The sequence below is a fragment of the Antrostomus carolinensis genome, unplaced genomic scaffold (assembly GCF_000700745.2).
Source record: "Antrostomus carolinensis isolate BGI_N321 unplaced genomic scaffold, ASM70074v2 scaffold30536, whole genome shotgun sequence".
NCBI lineage: Eukaryota > Metazoa > Chordata > Aves > Caprimulgiformes > Caprimulgidae > Antrostomus > Antrostomus carolinensis.
This window is the reverse complement of record NW_010323004.1, coordinates 1444-23035: the sequence shown is the minus strand read 5'-3', so window position 1 is coordinate 23035 and position 21592 is coordinate 1444. Positions and strand designations below refer to the sequence as shown.

General features: G+C 38.8%; 1 protein-coding gene across 1 annotated transcript in view; it reads right to left on the bottom strand.

Moving 5' to 3' along the window:
• Window positions 1-11048: 11048 nt before the first annotated feature.
• Window positions 11049-21592, bottom strand: part of FASTKD2 (FAST kinase domains 2) — an 11585-nt gene continuing 1041 nt past the window's right edge. Inside the window, exons 2-11 of the mRNA XM_010170466.2 lie at window positions 21436-21539; window positions 19807-19915; window positions 18143-18266; window positions 15766-15905; window positions 15297-15469; window positions 14747-14907; window positions 13823-14044; window positions 12819-12903; window positions 11622-11736; window positions 11049-11165 (exon numbers count right to left, since the gene is read on the bottom strand). Coding sequence (XP_010168768.1) covers window positions 11049-11165; window positions 11622-11736; window positions 12819-12903; window positions 13823-14044; window positions 14747-14907; window positions 15297-15469; window positions 15766-15905; window positions 18143-18266; window positions 19807-19915; window positions 21436-21539 — 1350 coding nt within the window. The remainder of the gene's footprint in view (window positions 11166-11621; window positions 11737-12818; window positions 12904-13822; window positions 14045-14746; window positions 14908-15296; window positions 15470-15765; window positions 15906-18142; window positions 18267-19806; window positions 19916-21435; window positions 21540-21592) is intronic.

Sequence of the window (21592 nt, the reverse complement as noted above, 5' to 3'; positions counted from 1 at the left end):
TTTAATTTCTTCCTTAACAAACTACAGTTAGACATACAGCATGGTTCTTCAGAAGGAAATTGTTTCACTCAGCTTCTTCCTTGGATTAAAGCTATTCCATGGTGATTCAATGCAGAAAACTGAATGGATTTTGAGTGAAAAGAGTCCAGTAAACTGAGTCTGACCCTGAAAATGGTGAATACTTCCCTCCATGTAGATATCCAACCCACAGTTCCAGAACTGAAGGAAGTCCAGTTTAGAGGATTAGAGGCAGCTCCATTTGTGAGGAATCAAAAAAACGAACTCATGTTGGAAGACCATGTTTGATATTGACATTCAGGACTTCTGCCCACATGACCTTTGCTTTGGCTTCCTTTGCCTCCCACCACTGCTATGAGGTGGGCGAATGTTTTGCAGTCTTCTGCAGTGTTGTCTGTGCCCTTTTACCAGCGCTGGCTTTGAACTGGGGCTCAGTCCCTTGACATGGACTTAGAATCTGGGAACAAGAAAAATGAAGTCATAGAGGAAAAAAACAAAAGGCTTCATCTTTTCTTTTTTTTTTTCTCTTGCAAAAAAGATATGCACAAATGGAACAAATCATGCTATGTACTAAAATTCAACTCCAACCCAAAGCTTACACCTCCATATTGAAAGCAGAAGCTATTTGTTTTGTGGTGAAAACATTACTTCTATGATGCCAAATAGTTATGAAGATATATAGGGACATTTTGCTTAATGGGCATAGGATTCAGAAGAAATGACAGTGGCTTGCTAGATCTTTGATTCAAATTCCTTTGAAGTCTAGTTGATTTTAATGGGCTTTAGATGAAAGTCCTGTGCAAATAATCATGGACATTTCTCACTGATTTGAAAAATGGAGTTGGTTTGGGACTTAAGCAGAAGATTTGTCCATAAAATACAATACTTAAGTATGTACTTAAAATTCAGCTTGCAAGCAGCACTGCTGAATTCAGAATAAAAGCCATTAGAGACATTGTTCTACCACCAATGCAAAAATATCTTGGGACAAACATTTAACTTGAACAAGCCTATTGCCCTCTAGCACATAAATAATGTCTCTCTCAGTAGTAAAGTCTGTTCTTTGGTCAGGTTCTTACTGGCAGCTGCTTATCTTTCTAGCAAATGTGGAAGGCAGCTTAATCCATTTATTCCCTCTAGTAAACTGTGTGCAAAAAAGCATGGGACATTCTGAGGAGAGGAAAGGTTGTAAACATACGGTGCAAACATGCCATATGAAACCATGTGGTGTCCTTTCTTCCTAACAAGTTTACTTTGCAGTTCTTCCATACGTTCTTCCTAGAGCTTCAGAGCATTTTTCTGCATCAGTTTAGCCTCTCAGCTGCCCTGTGAGACAAATAAATAGTATTTCCACTACTTAAAAGATTAAGAAAAAAGGGGAAAAAAGTGACTCCCCAAGGTGACATAGGAACACTGCTGCAGAGCCAGGAATAGAATTCAGATCTCCTGACTCCCTGTCTGGTGCTTCCTTAAATATATGACCATCTGCTCTCCTGCTGGAAGTATAGATACTATACGCTGACTCCAACAAGCTGGCTGCTAAGCCTGTTAGTTTATCCTCTTTTTATCCCATACTGATATCATCTCAAGCTAAGCTTTTGGCCTGGAGTCAAAGTGATTTCCAGTGTTTGAATGATTCGACCTGCTTGTTATTGTTTTAACCTTGTACCACACATATGCTCAGCTATTTGTGACTTATCTGCATACAGTCTGTGTAGTAACAGCCGCAAGCTAGAACTGTTTTGTTTAAAGATTCTGTACTGAAGCATACCACATGTGTTAAACAACTATCATATAGTGGTGAGTTTGATCCTGGTAGCTGCTTGCACCCAGATTCCCTACCGAGCTGCATGTAACATTCAAGGACAAAGAGCTTATTAAAAAGACAAAAAACTTACACAGTTGTGTGTCTGCACAAACATCAGTTCATCATGTTAAGCTTTCCCAGTTCCACAGCTAAATCCTGCACTGACTCTGTCTGAACTAAAAACCAAACTACAACTAGATAGAATTCAACATGATCAATATTTTTTAAAATCATCACCTTGATTCTGGGAAAATCATCCTCCAGTAAATCTCCTTTTATTGCAGCAGAAAACTCACAGCGTGTGTCCAAAACAGAATCATCACTCAGTAGGATCAATACAGTAGCATGCTGACTAATGTGCCTTAAATCCTAGTCTTCTGCTCCACTGAAGAAGGGAAGTGGATAATTCAACTGTTTTACTAAAATATCCTCTGGTTATCACTGTAGCTTTACTTGGAGGAAGCACGCCATAAATTGACAGTTCTGTTTCCCATTGACTTGTCGTAGGAGATGGCTTATTCTATAGGTATTGCCTGTTTCTATGAATACTAAAAGATATTTCTGTCTTTCTGAGTGATGTTCAAAATATTCCAATTCATTCTTCGATATCAAGTACATGGTCCTAATTCTGTAGCATATGAATATTCAGCAATATGTTGTGTGGTGTGCAATGTGAATCATTGCTCCTCTCAGTATGCCAAGTGTTCAGCTTTCAAAGCTTTGTTAGAGAAAGGTTTTTCTGAAAATCTCTGGACTCCATTGTGATTTGACAGTGCTAACTTCTCAAGCCTCATTAGCTCCAGCAACAGTCCTAGCATAAGTGGGAATACACTGGAAAATATGCTGAGTTACAACAATTCTCTTGAGTCGTCTTACTGAGTTTTCCTCTCTCTCTCTTTCTCTGAGATTACACTGATAACACCCCATTAACCTTACATTTGGGATTTTAAAATAATCTTAAACCAGAAAGAATTCCAGCCAACATACACTAGATTAGAATGACATTATTAGCAAACCTTAAAATTAGTTCCATTAAGCCAACCTTAAGTGTCCTGCAGATCATCAATTGTCATAGGATACTTAAGCTTTAGTTTAGTGGAACTAATCTGATGATTGGTACATGATCTAGTAATTTCAAGAGATACACATTTACAGATACTTTCAAAGATTCTCCATAGTTTTTACAGCATTCATACATGTGCATACTCACATGTTTTGAGCCAAAACTGGAAATATCCGTGTGTTGTGTCAGTGAGGGATATAATACCTGCCTTTTCCCCACAAGTCCTGTGATGCAGTTTTTAGACAGCTTTGTTATCAGAGAGGAGCTTCAAGTACCCATTCAGTAAGCAGTTCCTTATGGAAGCAGGCTGAAGCAGGCTGACAAAATCTGAATTGGTTTAATTAGGCTGGCAGAGCAGCTTCCTCAGACACAATTTTCTTTAACCAGGAAGGGAGGATGTTATTAGAGAATTGTCTTTCCTTAATAACAGGTGGCCTGAGTGGTTATTTTTTCTTGATCCTTTAACACAGTCTGAATTCAAGGTTGTATTTACCACCTGTTACTAAAAGGTAACAAACACTCTTCTTTAGTTCTAGAAGTTAAGGGTGGTCACCTTTACAAGGAGTTCTGCACAAAATCCTACAGTCCTTATGTAAACACAGTTCCTATGGGAAATTTGTCTGCCTAAGGATTGTGCAATTTAACTCAAAAAAACCCCAAACAACCAACCTAGTCGTATTTTTCGGGTGCAGTGGCAAATTGCTGAACCCAAAGTTCATACATACAAGCTGGCTGCAAAATACTGCCCTTGTAGTTTGATCAAATGAAAGATTCAATTTGCTGAGTTTTTAATGTGCATGAATCCACTGTCAGAAAGACCAGCTAGATTTTCTCACTCGCCTTCTCCAGTCCTGAAAACTTTCCCTCATAAGAATACCTTCTGATGATATGATTAGAATTTAGGATTTCAAAGGTTATGATTTCTCTGGTGGAAAATGATTTGCAGAGGTATGATCCTATATTGATGTTCTGAGTGGGCAAGAATTAGGCAAGAATCCTTGATTTTGTGAAGAAACAAAACTTCTTGTAAATTTTTAGCTGTCAAAGCAATATGTTGTTTGTTTTAATTAGACCTTTTTAAAGAAAATGTCACATAACATTAAGCCTATCTTGTATTTTTAAATAAAATAATAACCTCTGTAAGTAAATAAACTAGTATTATTTTATTGCTACTAGCAGAACTGCAAAGGACAGCACATAAGTCTCTACTATTGCTTAATGGTTAAAAACAAGCTTACTGCACTGTATTCTAGAGTACTCAACATTATTTTTAATGAGTTCTATTACAAGCACTAAACCACTTTATGATTAGATGTAAATATGCTTGCATATGATTTCTTAGACCCAAACAATATCCACTGTATTCACTTTAACTTAAGTAATTAGCTTTTGCAGCTATAAAACATGTTCATATTAACCTTTGGTCTCTGATCAACAATGATACATGTACTTAGCTTTCTGTTTAATACCAGCACCACTGGGCATAACAGTATTGCTTGCATGCAGTTATATATGGACAGCCATGCAAAGCTATTAATACTTCAAACCCCTCAACCAGTGTGAGGATCTGATAAAAATCGTTATGATGCCCCTGAGGAATCTCGGTGATTATTAATGAAACCAATAGTACCTGAAAAAAGATCTCAAAGCGGATCTCATCTGAGTCCATTCTGTGTATCTTATACTCAGTAGCTTTTCTGGTGTATTTCTGCAAATGAGCCTTAAAGAATTTATAAGCCAGGTTCAAAGTGTGCTGTGTGTGTATGGGTGTGACATGTAGTAGAAACAGCTTGTATTTTGGTGTCTGTAACAAATCATTGCTCCTAGTAGTAACTGGGGAAGGGAATGAAATGGCTAGTGTAACTTTGAAGTGCTTGTTGTGACAGGACTGGCTAGGTTTGCAGTAAAACTATTGACAAGGCCTGCATTGGTCACAAGTTTTGGTGTGAGTTCCCCAGTGAAGGGAGCTGTTTCTTTTACAACTAGACAAGACTTTCTTCACTCTCATGGCTGAACTGTTACTACTCTTTGTACAAGGAGTGGATCCGAAACATCAGCCAGCTCTGCTTGGAAGAGCTTGCAAATCCAAGCAACTCAACATGGGGACATCCCCATTATGCAGACAGGGAACAGTTTCTGCTGTGCCTCTGCTACCAAGCAGGGCATTCCTTTGAGTCACAGCACCACCGAGATGGGCATGAACACCAGGACTCTGGGTGCACCACGGGGACCTCCTGAGTGTCTTGCCCATGAGCAAATAGGTAAGTGGTGGCAAGCAGGGAGCTGACTGCAGATTCCCCATGTCTCTATAATGCCTTAGTGTCAGATCATCTTATCCTCTGTTCAGAGAGAGTGGGTTTGATACCTTCATTGTTGTTCTCTTTTTTTCCCCTTCAAATACTGAGTTACTAGATTCAGAAAATGCATATCAAACCTACCACCAGCAGTGGAAAGTTTGAAGTTCTCTTTTTATTCTGCATCAGCAGAAATCAAACCAACCTTCATCCTCCTCCTCAGTACTACCTTTTGGAGGGAGTACTGCCTACTGAGAAGGAAGTCTTCTTGCTGACATCAGTGAGGCATTCACCATTTTGTACTGTTCCTTGAGCATAGACTGGTACAGAGCAAATCTCCAAACACACATGCACACATTTTTTTTGCCTGCTTAACAGTTAAGATGTCCATCATTTTCCTTACCTTTATACAGAAGTGACCCAGATTGAATCATTTAGAAGATGGTGTGTCCCTAGCACAAATTGTTCATTGGCAAAATGGAGCACATTCTAAAATAACAGAGACAAATGCATCACCCGTCTTTACCCTGTCCTTGCCTCATACACCACAGCATACAAAGGGTTTAGGTTGCCTTTGTATTTTCCAGAGAATTCTCTGTCTCAAGGAACTGTCTGATGTTCTGGTAAAGCTGATATCTAACTGCTGAGTCAGCACAAAGGGCAAGTAACAACCCAGTATTGGTCTTCAATATGTATATTTTAAAAGATTAAATAGTCTTTTATTATGTGACTGACATTTCAAAGGCGGGCTCCATTCTTGGTCTCTCCTCGCACCCTAGCTATTGTGTACAATAACATCTTAACATACAAATATAGAATCTCCTCCACAAGCCATGACAGTCCTCACCATTTACACCAGCCTCTGTGCAGTCAGAGCGTGATTCACCAACTATTCCCTACTGCAGAAAGAGAAAACTGGGCTCACATAACAGTTCAAGTTTTCTCCTTTGAAGTTGCAGAGCCACAGCCTCAGCTGGTGTATATTGCTGTAGTGCCCTGACTTCAATTTAAACCGGCTGATGAGCTACTCACCCTTTCCACACACTCCCCACACACTTCCCCACCTTTCAAAAGGGTGGTCGAGTACAGATGACATCTTACGTGCAGCAGAATCTGTACCGTGAAAATCAAACAGGCAAATACAGAAAATTTAGCAAGTGCCCTTTGTGGGTTGAACTGATAAGAGTAAACTATGGCACAGGCTCAGGAGTGACAGTGTTCAGTAAATTGCCTCTGTCTGGAGGCATGGATAGAGTCCCTTACCTATAGCAGTGAAAAGTTAAAAGAAATTCTCCTGTTTCTAAAAATTTGCATCTTGCTACATAAAGCAAAAGCATATCTGGGTTTTGATGGGTGCCATGGCAACAATGTTACTGGAGTATTGCATAGGAGCATTTTTGGAGAGAGGGAATAGGATGAAACAAAAAGCTCACTGGTTATCTGTGGATACAGACTCCTGCTGCAGACCCAAAGACAGATTCTCCTTCTTGTTCCTGGGTGGCTATTTACAGTTGCCCCCACATTCATACTTTCACTTTATACTGCACTTGTCCAGAAATAATGAAAAAAGGGAAAAGCCCACTACAACTAGAAGGACAGATCTTAAACATAGTTCAGAGTTTCATTATATTTGCATCACTTAAAAAACAAGAACAATGCAGAACTACTAAACCCACTATGGTTACTAGCAGAGAACAAAACCACAGGATTACATGTTCAGTAAAACCCATGCTTAAGTACCATAACTGCTTTAAAAGTATTTATGTAGAGAACAACAGATGACCATGGCTCTGCTTTTGTTCTGAAATAACTTATTTCAGCACTTTTTGCCTAGGAGTGAATGCTCCACGTTTTTAGAGATCTACAAAATACCTGCATTTGTGTTTTTTTAATTCAGATATTCTAGTGTCAGTACAGAGGTAACCTCATTCATACAAGCTTATGTGTTCTGAGATTTGTATGCAAAGAGAATAGCTTAACATTAACAAAAGGCAACATAAAATAATACTACTGCAATGGCCAGGGCAGAAAAAAAAAAAGCATTAGAGGGAAGTCTTAGTATTTTCTTCACTTCAGCAATTGACCAGAGCCACATCTCTAGGTCTGTGCATACAAAGCATTATTCAACCTCTTGCCTATACAGAAAGAGTTGCAATAACTGAGAAACAGACTTTCATTCTCTAATTCCAAGCTCCAGTTTATTTAGATTCTGATTTCTTAACAAAAATGAAACTCTTGCAATGTACTTTAGTCCCTCTTTCCCAGCCACTTTTAAACATGCTGGCGCATTTGAGAGCAAAGTGGAAGTTTTACAGAGAGTTCCTGGATGTTTCTTGTGAACAAGTGGCTGGAATATTTCATACCCTAAGAAGGCTGCAGTTAGGGCTCAAAAGTAATTTTAGACAGAAGCAAATCCAAGCAGGAGAGAACTATAAGTCATCAGTTTCTGCAAATTTAGCTGCTTATGGAAACAATTTGTTTTTCCAAACACTCACTGTTCTCATTCTGCATTACTTCACAAACTTTGTTTCATTTTTGCTCAGATGGTTCTAGTTTATTTTCTGTTCATGCAAGAGCCTTCTTGACCCTTGCAGCCCACATCTTCTGCCTTCTTGTTTCTTGCTCTCATTTTAGATCTGTTCACACATCTTGCAATGCTTAACATCATCCTTGGGCCAGTTTGCTATGGAACTTATATTTGTAAATCCTTCTCACAATGTTTTCTTATTGATTGTGTGACACATGACAATGATCTGAGCTTGTTACCCTTTTGTCCTTTTGTATGTGGATATCCCTCAGATGACCTGGAGAATTTAAAGGATGAACAGAATATGCATTATTCTCAAGGAAAAATGTACCAGATAAGCCAGCTTTATAATGGAATTTTACTGTTTTGTAATAAGATAAGATTTATGAATCAAAAATGTCTCACAGCAAGCAGCATGTAAAAACCAGGAATCATAAAAGGCAGTACCTTTTTCTTTGACATTAGCAGGGCAAATACTTAAGTCCAGTATTTCATAGCTCAGAATAAAGGTAAGATTTTTATACATCTACTTTTCAGACTTCTTTGGGACCCAAGAATAAATCATGCTGCCTTCATACAAGAGTCTGGTCAAATATATGGTTGCTCTGTGCAGCTGAGTCTGCTGTCTGTAAGTCAGAGCTACATAATTACTGTAAGCTCTATATTTGCTTTATCTTCTTTATCAAGCCTTCGATTCATTGAAGATCCTCCCCTCTCTCAGCAATTTAGTTTACATAATAAATTGCCTATTTTCACTTTACATGAGGTTGAGAACCTTGGCCTTGCTACAGATTGGATACACCCTTGAAATACCTTTAGTAAGTCAGACACCACAGCAAATGTCTTGGTTCCATCCGTTAATAAGATGGGCTGTATGAAATAAAGCCATATTCAGCTTCCTGGTTCCTCACTCTTTGTTCAGAAAAAATTTCCAGCCACTGTACTTCCAAAGTGTTTCAAGTGAATAATGGTTGGAAACACATGTTCCTGAGTCTGCAGGCAGACTGGGAAAATAGCAGAGAAAGGTGCAGCTTGCATCTCCAGTTAGCCTCACTGGCAGGTCAGCTAAAAACATCTGATTTGTATGTTTTGCTTAAAAAAGGGGGATTTGGCACCTTTTGCACCAAGCAATCCATGCAGTGACAAAACCCACAATTACAGGAACAAAATAATTATTGTTGATCTTCGTTGTGAGTCTCGTACTAATTTTAATAAGCATGATTCAGGAGAGAGAGGAGAATGGTATTCTAAATGCAGATTGTAATGCACAAAACAGGGGATTGGGACTCCCTTACTACATGAATTGGACACCTGTGAAACCCCGGGTTCTTTCAGGCATTGCAGATGTAAAGATTCAAGAAACCCACAGCTCTGAAGTCTCTCTGGCAGCAGCTACATACTGCTTGGAACTATGAATCAGTGCAGGTGACATAGTAACAACTTTAATTATTGAGGCAGCATATAGCAAGACATTTTAATAAGCAAGGTGATCGCTATGGCAGACTACTACACTTGCATACTGCTTGTGGAAGTTTCCACCTACTCATAAGGTGTTTAAAAAAAAGAAAGGATGATGATCAGCTAATTTAATGCAACATGCTATGTCATTTTGTGTCCACTGGTGGCTAATTGTGTCCAGGCTGCTGGCACCCAAGAGGACAGTATACTTCCCTGCCTGGTGTTTTGTCCCTGAAGACATGGGAGCTATGCATCTGCTACTGAGGACCTGACTGAAAAGCTCGAAGCAGAGGAAGCAGTTCCACAGCTGACGCTGCATTAGCTTGGTCTGCAGGGCTTCAGCTTTGAACAGCACCCAATGCTTTCCCAAACGCAGCTCTGGGCACCACCCAGCTCTCCAGCACAGAATATCCGAGACCTCCTCCAGCGCAGGCCGGGACCATGACTCAGTCAGCCAGCTCAGAACATCAGAATGGCCCTGACCAGTCTGCTTCACAGATGAATTTGTACAGACAATGCTTTCTTAAAAGTACCAGATCCAAAAAGGGGGCACAACAAACTCATCATCAAGCAGATGAACTCTGCTCTGGTTAAGTTTTACAGCTGCATCAAATCGATTTTTCTGCATGTGCTGCATTTGAGACTGAAATGCTGAACAGCTCTCTGCTTTTTATGCCAAATTGCTGTGACAACGCTTCTTTGGTTAACGCAGAGTTTCCTTCATAAATGTGCACCATATTCTATCTACATGTTCTGCAGAAGGTGGGCAGTGAATTTTTGTAAGCACATTGTTTATTTTCACCTTATTTTATCACTGTAATACCTTTTTTATCTCATCGTTGTAATACCTTAACCATGTGTCCACGCTACTTCAGAAAGACAAAGAACCTAGTTCTTGTAGCTTATCAAGTGAAGCAAGGGCACCACCGTTAGGTAGCACACAGGCACTGTAGAAAGCGTTGCTCTTTTTCATGCTAATTGGGCTGTGGCTATGGTACAGCAAAATTGTGACTGAAGATCCAATTACACTGCAGAAACAAGCAGGCTGCTGTTGGCAAATGTATGTATTTTGAGCATTCCAATGCTCTTACTAAATACTTCAGCAACTCCAGCACAACAAATGGATTTTGCCAGTAAATGTTACCAAGAATGGAAATGATGTGCCAATTCTCTCTGCTCCTTCAGCTCAAAGGCCCAAAGCTGCTTTGAACTTCTGGAATTGACAACATCATCAATTCCACCACTAGGTAACAGGCCAGTGAAGGTAAATCACAGTATATAATTAACAAATCTAAGTATTGCAACACATCTTTAAACAGAAAAGCATACAGCTAACAGAACCATTATTGGCCTGAACTTCTGAAAACGGTGAGACTGATTTCTTCAGAAACTTTTCATATAACTTTGGATTTTTTAATATACCCATTAGGCTAAGTTATTTACTGCTTTACCATCTATAGTTCTGCATAAAGAACACAGGGGGTGCTGGAGGTGGGATGTTGGGAGGAATCTTTCTGGTGCATATTTGTAGGCGAGGTTCCAACAGCACTTGAAATGGTCACTTCCTTTCCCTGACCCAGCTCAAGAGAAAAGAGAAATTTGAAATTTAAAGCAAAGTGAAGATAAAATTAAGAAGTTTCAGCAGCAATAGATGTCAGGATGCTTTTTAGATTGAGTAGTTCCTTCCACTAAAGATAACCCACCCCCACTTCACAAAAGAAAACCCCCACCATCAGCAGACACTGTTCACTTTACAAACTCTTCTCAATCTGTAATACTTTGGAGTAGGCAGTTGTGTATAAAAATGGTTACCTCTTCCGTTAAAACCTTACATTAATGACACAGGAAAAAGAGAGATGCGGAGACCCAAAATTGTTTATTTTAATTATCCTGCAGAGTCACTTCAGCAGAAGTGAAATAATTTTCTGAATAAATTTTTCCTTTCAAAAACTCAACTGCACCTTCATTTGTCATTTCCTGAAACTTCTTGTTCAGGATCTGGAAGAAAGGAAGACGAAAAGGTACATTAGTTCTGTTGTCTTTAGCAAACTACCCTATCCCACAAACCAAGTGCTCAGTGATGGGAAGGCCATAAGGAGTCGCTGTATTTTGAAAACAAGTTGACTTGAATAATTCATTCTATAAAAATCAGGGAAATAAGCCAGTCACATAGGTTTTTTAGGTACAAAGCAATTCAGTGGCTTGATTTCCCCCCGCCCCGAACTATGACTCTATGTGTTTTGCTGAAAATGATAAGCGGTAGCTTTTCTTTTAGAGTTCCTCTGTCCTTTCTCCCTAGTGACACCATTACTACCTTCTAAGTAGAGATGATATACAATTACCACTCTGGAGAAGACTCACTGTTCCCTACAAAGCCTGTTCTATCAAACAAACCTACTCATCACTGTGCTGATAACAGAATTGAAACAGAGAGAACAACAAGAGTCTTCTTACCAGAATTACATGATAGCCCAGTTTATTTAGATGCCGCATCTTCACTGCCAGCTTCCCTTGGGGGTGCGTTGTACCCAAACAGAAGGCAGATGGAGGAACAAAGAGAAAAGCCAATCTGCAACCAAGAAGAGTAGGGAAGACCTCATTGTACAAATGCAGAATAAGCATTTTTAAGACAGTGATTCAATGCTGTCCTTTAACACTGCAGAATATTTAGCTGTCTTCTGGTAGGCAAAACTATCAGGACTGCACAAATTTCATTATCCTTTTCCTTCTCCAGATTTAAGTAATTTTGAGCCTCTCTTCTATGAGCTTCACACAAGAACCAGCATGTACGCAAACTCCTACAGCTGAATTAAGTCCTTAGATATCCACTTCTCCCACAATGAGAAGAAAATTGATCATTCCAAATTCTACATTATTTTGGCTGCTTCTGCATTTACTTTGATCCTTTGCTAATGTTCTGAATCAAGTTACTTCCTGCCATAAAAAGCTACTTGGAAGGATGAGGAAAGCTGAATGCCTTGGAAGCCCGACACCGAGTTTCTGTTACCGAATTCACTAGCTCTCCTTTTCCCAAAAAGCAAACTATACAAAATACATTGCTGTGCAGTGATCCAGCACACAAATGTTAAGTATTACTCAACTCGGCTTAAGCATTACTTAAATGATGTATGTCCCACTTCTGTTACTGAGAGGTCATTTTTCTACACAAGATTAAATTAATCACCTAAAACTTGGATATGATGATCCTTTTAATACAAATTATATTTCAGCAGCTGAATTAATTGCCATAACATACCATTGAGAGGCATATTTTAGAGACTTAAGAGAATAACTGAATGTTTAATTGTACACACAAATACCTGGAATGTTAAAACCCTAATGTAGCAATTTTTGGAAGGGATTTCAGTCATACTTCAAAACCTGTATCCATTACAAGAGCATCAGATTATTGTGCTGGGTGCTGGCTCTTTCTGTGAAATGTTAAGTTTTAGCCTCTTGTTAGAAGGCAGTGAGCTGGATGAGCTGTTGCTCTGAACAGGCAAGGCAATTTTTATATATTTCAGTAAGCACAAATAATAAGTTCATTATCTACTTTGCTTCTGCAAATAAGTGAACCAAAGAAGTAACTGGATGGAATACACATAAATAAAATTAGCCTGCTAGAAAAAATAAGCAGTCAAAAAAAGACACCTTTGAACATTTAAGTCAGCATGATCATCTGTTGCAGCTATTGGGAACACCTTCTTTCTGTCTGAATCCATTCTGATTTCAAAATCTGAAAACAAAACCATAAAACATTTAACACTGCAAGAGGTTACAATTAATGTTCTCATTTGAACATTAATTGTTCAAATTGTTTTCAAATGAACAGTGAAAAAGTTTGAAAAAGTTAACAGACACTGTCACTGCTCTATTTCCAATTATTGTTCTCTAATAATTTACATATTACTGATGGCTTTTCCCTCCCTGCAAGCAATATATATACAGCTATAACTTGCACATCTCCAGGGTAAAAAAAAATGGTTTTGGAAACTGTAGATATAACTTTATGGGAGGGAAATCATAGCTTAAGGAAACTAGTCTTGACTGCAGTCTGTCATACCTACTCAGATTTTCCTGTAATCCGATTCCTCATTAGAAATATTTAGGAAGAAAATTATTACAAATACAGAAAAACTGGTAAGATGGGTGACCAGAAAAAACAATAAGCAATACCAAAATACAAAGGAAAGCAAATGCTATGAAATGATCACCTGTCAAAGGAGGTAATATCCCACTTCACTAGAACCCAAACTTTAGCCAGAGCTTCAGAAAAGGAACAAGTCAAGAACAAAAGAAGGCTGCTGTGTGGCTTTGTTTCTAGTGTGATTTAGTACTAACATGTCAACTCTCTGTAACAGCTGGCCATATTGGATTTATGTACAATTAACATCTGCTCGCTGGTGCTTAACAAAAAGTCTGAAGCATTTTTGTAAATAAGACCAATCATAAAGTTTTAGTAGACTGACTTAAATACTTTAACAGAAGCATTAACAGTAGATTGACCAATCAAGGACATAATTTGTTGAAAGACTGTGTCTTCAAAGTGTTACACTTTTAATCACTTGCACCCTATGCAAACTTCTTACAACCTTATTATTTTGGGGATTATAAATCTACATTAAAAAGAATATGACAGTAATTTGTCTTCATACCAATATGATATTTATATGGCAGCTGAACATTTTGCTGAAACATGTTCTCATCTCCCAGAAGTTCTATCAGTGCCTCCCGAGCCTTTCTGAGATTAAGAGATACTAATGGGGAGAAATTCTCAGTCAGAACAAATGCAGGTTTCATGAAGGAAGGGCTATCAAGTTCCACACATGCTTTCACACAGTGAAGCATCATTTCCTTTTGTCCTTTGTAGAGATCATCTGAAAAAAGATACAAAAAATATTATATCGAATGTATCATCTCACGGAATTTTTCAACACCCAATTGTTTTTTCACTGAATATTATTGACTATCTTCAATATATTGTTAAATACAGACCATCAATTCACTGATTACAGTATTAAAGTCTCTGGCTGGGACCTGCCCATTTATCCAGTCTTTGCCTTCTACTGTACACTGCTCTGTGCATGCTCTCTTATTACAGGAGACTTAAAGAGAACACAGAATGAGAGAGCATGCATAAAAACCATTTATAAAATCCACACAACTAGAAGGCCATTTATAAAACAAAGAAGAGAGATCAGACTTTGCCATAATTTGGAAACTGTACTTTAAGAGTACTAAGCTTCAAAACTGTGTTTTCAAAAATGCCTGAATATCTGTTGAAGACAGAACCCCTAGCTGTTACACATTTCTACAAATCTCATATTCACCTCTCTCCATGTGCACATCTGCTATTAAACTGTTGCCACCACGGGGCCCAAGACAATAAGCCTGATGCTCTAGTGCAGAAATAGATCACTTAAATCACCACCACCATGTTAGCTTTGTCTTGAGGGCTTCAAATTTAGTATTATTCATGTTTAAATTCTTTAATTTCTAAACTTTTAATGCAGTTACAACAAATCATGTACAGAGGCAGACTGTCCCTTTTAAAACAAGAACACAAAGTAAGGCCTGACCTGACAGTAGTTCATCCCTGCTGTCCTTCTGCAGCAGCTCATCAAGTGGACGATGAGGAAGATATCCTAAGATGCAAAGTGAATACACTGCCTTCAGCAGTTCTGTGTTGGAAATTTGAAGGAGGTACTTATTCAAGCAGCTATGAAGAGTCTCAAAAAACCTTTTCCAAAACCAGAAGAAAAGTATCTAAATACACAAATAAGGCTATATAAAATACCGATTTCAAACAAAAATACAAGTTAGAAATCTTTATTATCTTGTATAATCATATGTTGTGTAATCTAACATTAGCTTTTGATTCTTCTTTGAGGATACAGCTACCTATCAACAGATTTAGTGGCCTGGTCAGTCTAGAACCAAGGTCTCCATTTTTAATACAGAGAAAAATCCCTATGTAGAAAAAATGTGAAAAGACACAGCAAATTTACCTTACAGGTGAATAAACCAGGATTATGAACTCTTTCACAACTGAAATCAAATACTAGTTGCTATACATTATTCTATAATGACTACATAACGTATTATCAGGCATCCTAAATGAAAACCTACAGATGTTTTTGGTGTTTGGGAACATAGTTGAGTCGTGAATACACTCGGAGAACAATCAACAGGTCTTTCAAGTTGAGGAATTCAGGGTCTTCTGTCACCTTCTCAGCAAAAATACCCATCAGCTCACTAGGCTGAAAGCCAAGTGTCTCGCAGGCAGAAAGAAAAAGGATAATCTAAAATAAAATATAGTTTTATAAGGTCAAGATTTATTTATGTTGATTTCATAAAAGGCATTTTTAATGAAAGCAATGTTTCAAATTGTAACACCTCTTTTATTTCTTATTTCTTTATTAATCAATAAATAGAAGAGCATTTTAAAAATTTAACTGTATCAACTTCAGCAGATTGGTATTCTTAAAAAGTCTGTTCTCCAAAGATCAAACACAAACATGAAGAAAGGTAAGATGGAAAGCACCAGAAACTGCTTACTCTACTAGTACCACTGTAAATTATTCAGTCTCAAACTCACCTGTTTTTTGTCCCAAAGGCAGGCAGTAGAACTAACGTAGTCAGCTAATGCTGAAAACAGTTTTACATTACGGTAGTGGAGATTGGAACAAGCTTCAAGAATAAGAATTAACTGCCGAAATGGAGCATCGTGGACATTCTCTGTAACAGAAGAACAAAAAACCCACAAATGATACAAAGCAATGGGAGCTGTAGGTTGGAGACATTGTGGGAACAGTTTGGCTAAGGAATAGAGGAGGGCAAAAACAAAAGATAAGGGACTGTGGAACAGCCTGAGACTAGCTAGACAGTCACCTGAGTCTAAAACACATGGAAGAAACTGAGAGGTAGAAGAAACCAAACTGAGTCAGGATCAAGCCAGAAGGGATAAATCAGCAAAAGGGAACAAATTAACCAAAGAAAGAAGAAGACTGTGTTCCCATAACATCTTCTGTTCCAGGATTCTTGATTTTCAGCACCGCCCTGCAGCCAGCATGGAAACCCTTGGGCTAGCCCCTTTAGTGCTTATTGAGCCTTTGGGCTGTTTGCTTCACCATGTCAGCTGAGGGGATAACAAAGAGGTGGATCTAAAGCTGATGATTTATCATTAGCACACGATGAAATTTACATTTTTTCCCATTTGGTTTTACCAAACGGCAAGAAACCACAAACATGAATCTATGTCTAAAAAGCACTAAAGGCTGTGAAGCACTAAAACATTAGTGTATGCCAAACTGGAAAACATGGAACCATAGTGTAACATCCTGGCATACGAGTGTGATGACACAGATTGAGTGCCAGATGACAACAGACTTCTGCACAGGACTGTTGCTTCATTTGCTACACAAGATGGCCCTACTCCTGAGATGAAAAATAGAAAGTACTAAAGAACAATGCTCCCTCTTGAACACCCTGCTTTGTTTGCTACAATGAGGGGCACACATGTCATAAAAGAGACACTGCAAGAGACAAGAGCATAGTTACAGAAGTAGGATCAGCACCCATCAAAACTAGACTTTATCTTTTCCTCTGCCACAGGCCTCAAGAGAATAGCAGGAAAATAACTGAATTTAACTCCTCTGAGCTGTGCTCAGTGATTTTCCAGGCTCAGCATAAAACACTGTTGCCTCATTTCCTGAAGTGCTGACAACTGCGATTGAAGCCAATGAGAGCTATGCATCAAATAAAGTTATTTGTAATGCTAGGTACTCCTAAAGAACACAGGCTAACAATCTCATATTACTGGACACTTTCACCTTAATCTCTCTCTTCTGCATAATGAGAAAATGAGCGCCACTCCCTTGCTGCTGCAAAAATTAACTCCATAAATACCTGTGAATACACAGTTATTACAGTTCTGGTCAGGCCCCCGGATATGGGAGATGGAGCTACTTTCTTCAGGGCCCCAGCAACAGCACAGGACCTGGAAAATCTGCTGGAAAATTCCTTTCCCCCAAGAGCCCCAAAGCATGCCCCTTTCTCCTCTTCCTACTCCATCTCTAGCCTCTGATAGGGATCACTGCTGTCCAGAAATTAATCACTCTGTCCCCAGAGCGTCATTTGCACAATGTGCAGCACGTAAGTCCTGAGAACAGGCACTAAAAAAATGCAGAAAGAAGTACTGAGTAGCTGCTCACTCCGTGTATGCCACCTACCCCCTGTACTGAGTGTGGTGAAAGTCCTATGGGAGAAGCCAGTATGTGTAGTTAAAGACCATATGTCCTAACGCATATGAGCAAGTAAATACTGTACAAGCAGCCCAAAGACTATTGGATCATTTATGATAAGAATGCTATTTTGCTATCTTAATGGTTTTTTAGACACAAATTCATATGTATTTTAAGTGTGAATCAATACGTACTGACCACATATACTTAAGAAATGTATTGTAAAGGTATGGAGAGAGGTGAAGCATTACCTTTTATTTCATTTTTTTCTGGGCTGTAGCATGAGGTCAGTTACTAAGCAGAACTCAATAATCCAGTTAATCAGGGAAACACTATGTTTGTTGCCTTTAGTTTATTAACTAATCACAGTAAGCCACCAATCCATTCTGTAAAATGTCCACTTTGAATTCACATTTTAAAAGTTTATCTGAAATCTATTTTTTTTTTTGCTAGAATTCAATTATTTTTCCTAAATTCTGCATACAGAAAAATCCAAAGAAAAATACATAATTCAGGTAACTATTAAAAAGGGCAGAGACGACAAAAGCTATTTGCTTTCATTATCGATCAGTAGTTTTCTGGCTTGCTGCTTGTCAAGTGGCTCCACGTTACTATAATATCCTGTAAAATATAGATGTTTCCTGACTTCTAAAGGAAAGAAAAAGGAGATGAGAATAATTAGGCAGAATTTGGTATAAGGAAGGAAATTTAATAAACATTTTTTTTTCTTACCCTGGATCTTTTTACTGCAGGCATTCAGGATTGGAATGGAACAGTAATTCATTGCAACAAGAGCCAAAAACACACGGAGAGCATTCGGGAAAGTCAGATGGTCTATCTCTTTCAAAATTGCCATCTAAAATGAATTAGAGTTTATTAAATCCTTTGTTCTTTGGGTATATTATCACTGCTTTCTGGTGAAGGCATTTTCACCAAAACTTAGCCTGTTCAGGCTTACATGAAAGAAAAAGCAGAAACAAACAGCAAAAGCATAAAATTACTAGTCTAAATTTCTTAAGACACAATTACAGCAGATCAAGTGTTCCAGAGCTGTGTCACTGTGCAAGTTCCCAGCAATTTGCCTTTACATGTTTTTTTGTTTTTTTTTTTAAAGAAAGAAGTCTCAGTTAAGCTAATTTCCAAATAGTATGAAACGTAGCTTCTACCAACTCTTTAAAAAGTAGCAGAAATATAATTGGCACAGTTGACTTACTTCATAGTACTCCAATTACTGTTTTGGATGTGCGTGAAAGCTGTAAGCCTTCAAAGTGATCCAACAGCACACTGAGTGGTGTATCTTTAACACAAACACCCAGTTACAAATGTGGACTGAGGCACAAAAGGTCAGCTCTGATGCCACAAAAGGGAATTCATTTATCAAAGTAGTAATTGTATCAATATAATGACAGTAAAAATGACAATACAAAGTATATTGGCTATTAAAATACAATATTCTTACTGCATCCAAGTCAAAGGTTAAATACAAAATGCGCCTACAACAGAAATCACACAGTACTAAAAATAGCACCGTGTGGGCTCAGGAAATTAAGAGCCCCCTTCAGTTAACAAGTGGAAATGTTACTTTCCTCTCAGTTCCATATTCCACCACATCTTCAGTCAGTTTCTCACCATCTTGTAAAAAGTGGAACCTTGTCCAAGGTCTTACAATTTACTTACATCTAACACGGTGCCCCCTGCACCGCTCTGTTCTTGCCTCAGTTTCCCATCACTGGTATCTTCCCTCACTTCCCCATGAATGCTATTACAAACTGACCTCAGGGCCCTTCAGCTATGTGATGAAAACACAAGTAGGTCCTGTTCAAAAGGTTTCAGAAAGTGTCTTTAAAGCAGGGAACAAAACGCAGTATGCTCAGCCATAAAACCTACACCCTGCTCCCAACCACTGTATTTCCCAAGGAACCTTTCAGACACACAGAAAGATAAAGCCATGAGCTAGGCGAGTTCTAGCATCCCACTCCCATCGGTCCTCCAGCCCCGTACCATTATGGGGCACAGCCCCATCACAGACTAGTTTTCTGTCTTCTCATCTTCCAGCCATAAGCTGGGCAAGGGAATCAGGGAACAGCCTGTAAGTGCTTCTATGAAATACCATGTGACCAACTCAAACAAGAGGTGAGGGCACTGCTATTTTACTGCCTCAATTCCTTTTGTACCATCTCCATTGCTTTCTGCCCCCTTTCATGGTGGGATATTCCCAGGCTCCAAATTTAAGTTCTTCCTGCAGATATAGCTGGACTATGATTCATATAGCAAATGCAGTTAACCTTTGTATTATATTTTCTCTTCGAGTGTCTGGAAAGAACCATAAGCAATGTATAAACAATGACAGAGCACAGGCTTTGTGGAAGTAAAAATGAGCCTCCAACTAAATTTACCTCAAATTTCTTTTTCAGAAAGACTGGAGCATCTTTTCCCATGCATTTCATCAGGTTCTGCAGGATAAAGATGTCTTGGATACTTGGAATGCGCTGCTCCACTAGTAATCTGACGAAGAAACACACACAAGGCCGTGAGGCAGAGAAAGTGACTGTTTAATAGAGCTTTCCTCATTTCAGCAGAAACAGGTAGGTACCCGCATTCTCCCGCACCGATGTACTCCCCAGTTAAAGCCGCAATTCCCTGCTCCTCTCCCACCTTCTCTTTTGCAAGGCTTGCATAACTCTACGTGATGTAGCTGCAGCACAGATATTTTGCACATGGAGATAATTATATATGCTTTCTTCTTAATGTTATCCTGATAGATGAGTGTTGTTGCTGATACATTAACAGTGGGGCATCTGCCCAGACTGCACATGTGACTGTGCAGACACGAGTGCTGTTAAGCCTCAAGGAATTAACACTCTTCCGCAGGAAAAAAAAAACTAAAAATACACATTTTTATGATAGAATCATCAATGTGCAGGCAAGTTCTGAAGCAGCTAGGAAAGCCATGGATGGACACTGACAACAACTTGGCCCAAGTGAGGAAAAAAACTAAACAAGCAGTGCTGTGGGCTGCAGCAACAGAAGCGTTATCATAACACAGAGGGATCATAAGTAGAAGATGAAGGAGTTCTGCATTCCCAGCAGCTCCTTTTCTGGCTCAGAGGGAAGTATTGTAATTGTTACGTCTGAATCACCCTCAAATACACCTGCACAGGTACAAAATATGCAGTGTCACTTTCTAAAGTAGTGCACTGCTCTGAAATTCACCCCTGCAGATGTGGCTTCCTGCAAACAGGCCAGAGCTCCAGACATCAAGACAGAGCTGTAGATGGATCTCCTGCTTTCTACCAACTTACAAGAACTGTGTACGTGAGCTTCCAGGAGAATCTGGTTTTTGCATATCACCAACACATCTACCTTCTCAAAGCAGGACCTGACACGGGACCAAAAGCACTAGTCCATGACAAGTTTTGTGACAGCCTCAGTAAAAACAGTCTCATGGGAGTGAGCAGATTGGTTACTCACAGATATCTCACTGGCCCAGAAAAAAAAAATCACTGCAGCCAAAGTTATTCTGATAATGCACTGCACAGAAGGCCTTGCTGGAGTCACAGATAAAGTCTTAAACTTGTCTTACATCTTAATTTTTACTTACTAAATTAAAAGAAAATATTCCCTGGCGGTTAAACAGCATTTTTCATCATGACAAATCAAAATACTTCACAAAGTAAGCTAGTCTCATTACCTCTTCTCTACATATGGGTAAAACAGAGGTATAGATATGCAAAATTACTTGATCAACCTCACAAAAAAGCCACAGTGGTGGAGCTGCAGTCAGAATATGAATCTTCTGCAGAGCAGTCTAGTACCCTACGGCATCGGACACCTTTGTGCTTGAAACTGCAATGAAAGACAATGCCAAAAATCACTGTCTTGTACCGCTATTATCTCATGTGATCATTTAAATCATAAGAGTACAGTATGTCTTTTATGTGCAAACATTCCCTCCATGATTTCTAAGACATAGATACAAACAATGTTTAAATATGAAGAACATGTAAAAGATGTATTTTTCTCACTGTAATCCAGCTTGAAGAGCGCTCACATTCTTGTCTTTATCCAGCCCTGCTAAAGTAGTTGCCAAAACAGAGATACATCGGTTATCAAGTTGATTGAGCTTCTCCTGCCAAAGAGGTTTCACGTCAGATTATTTCAAACTAGTAAAAGTTTCAGAAA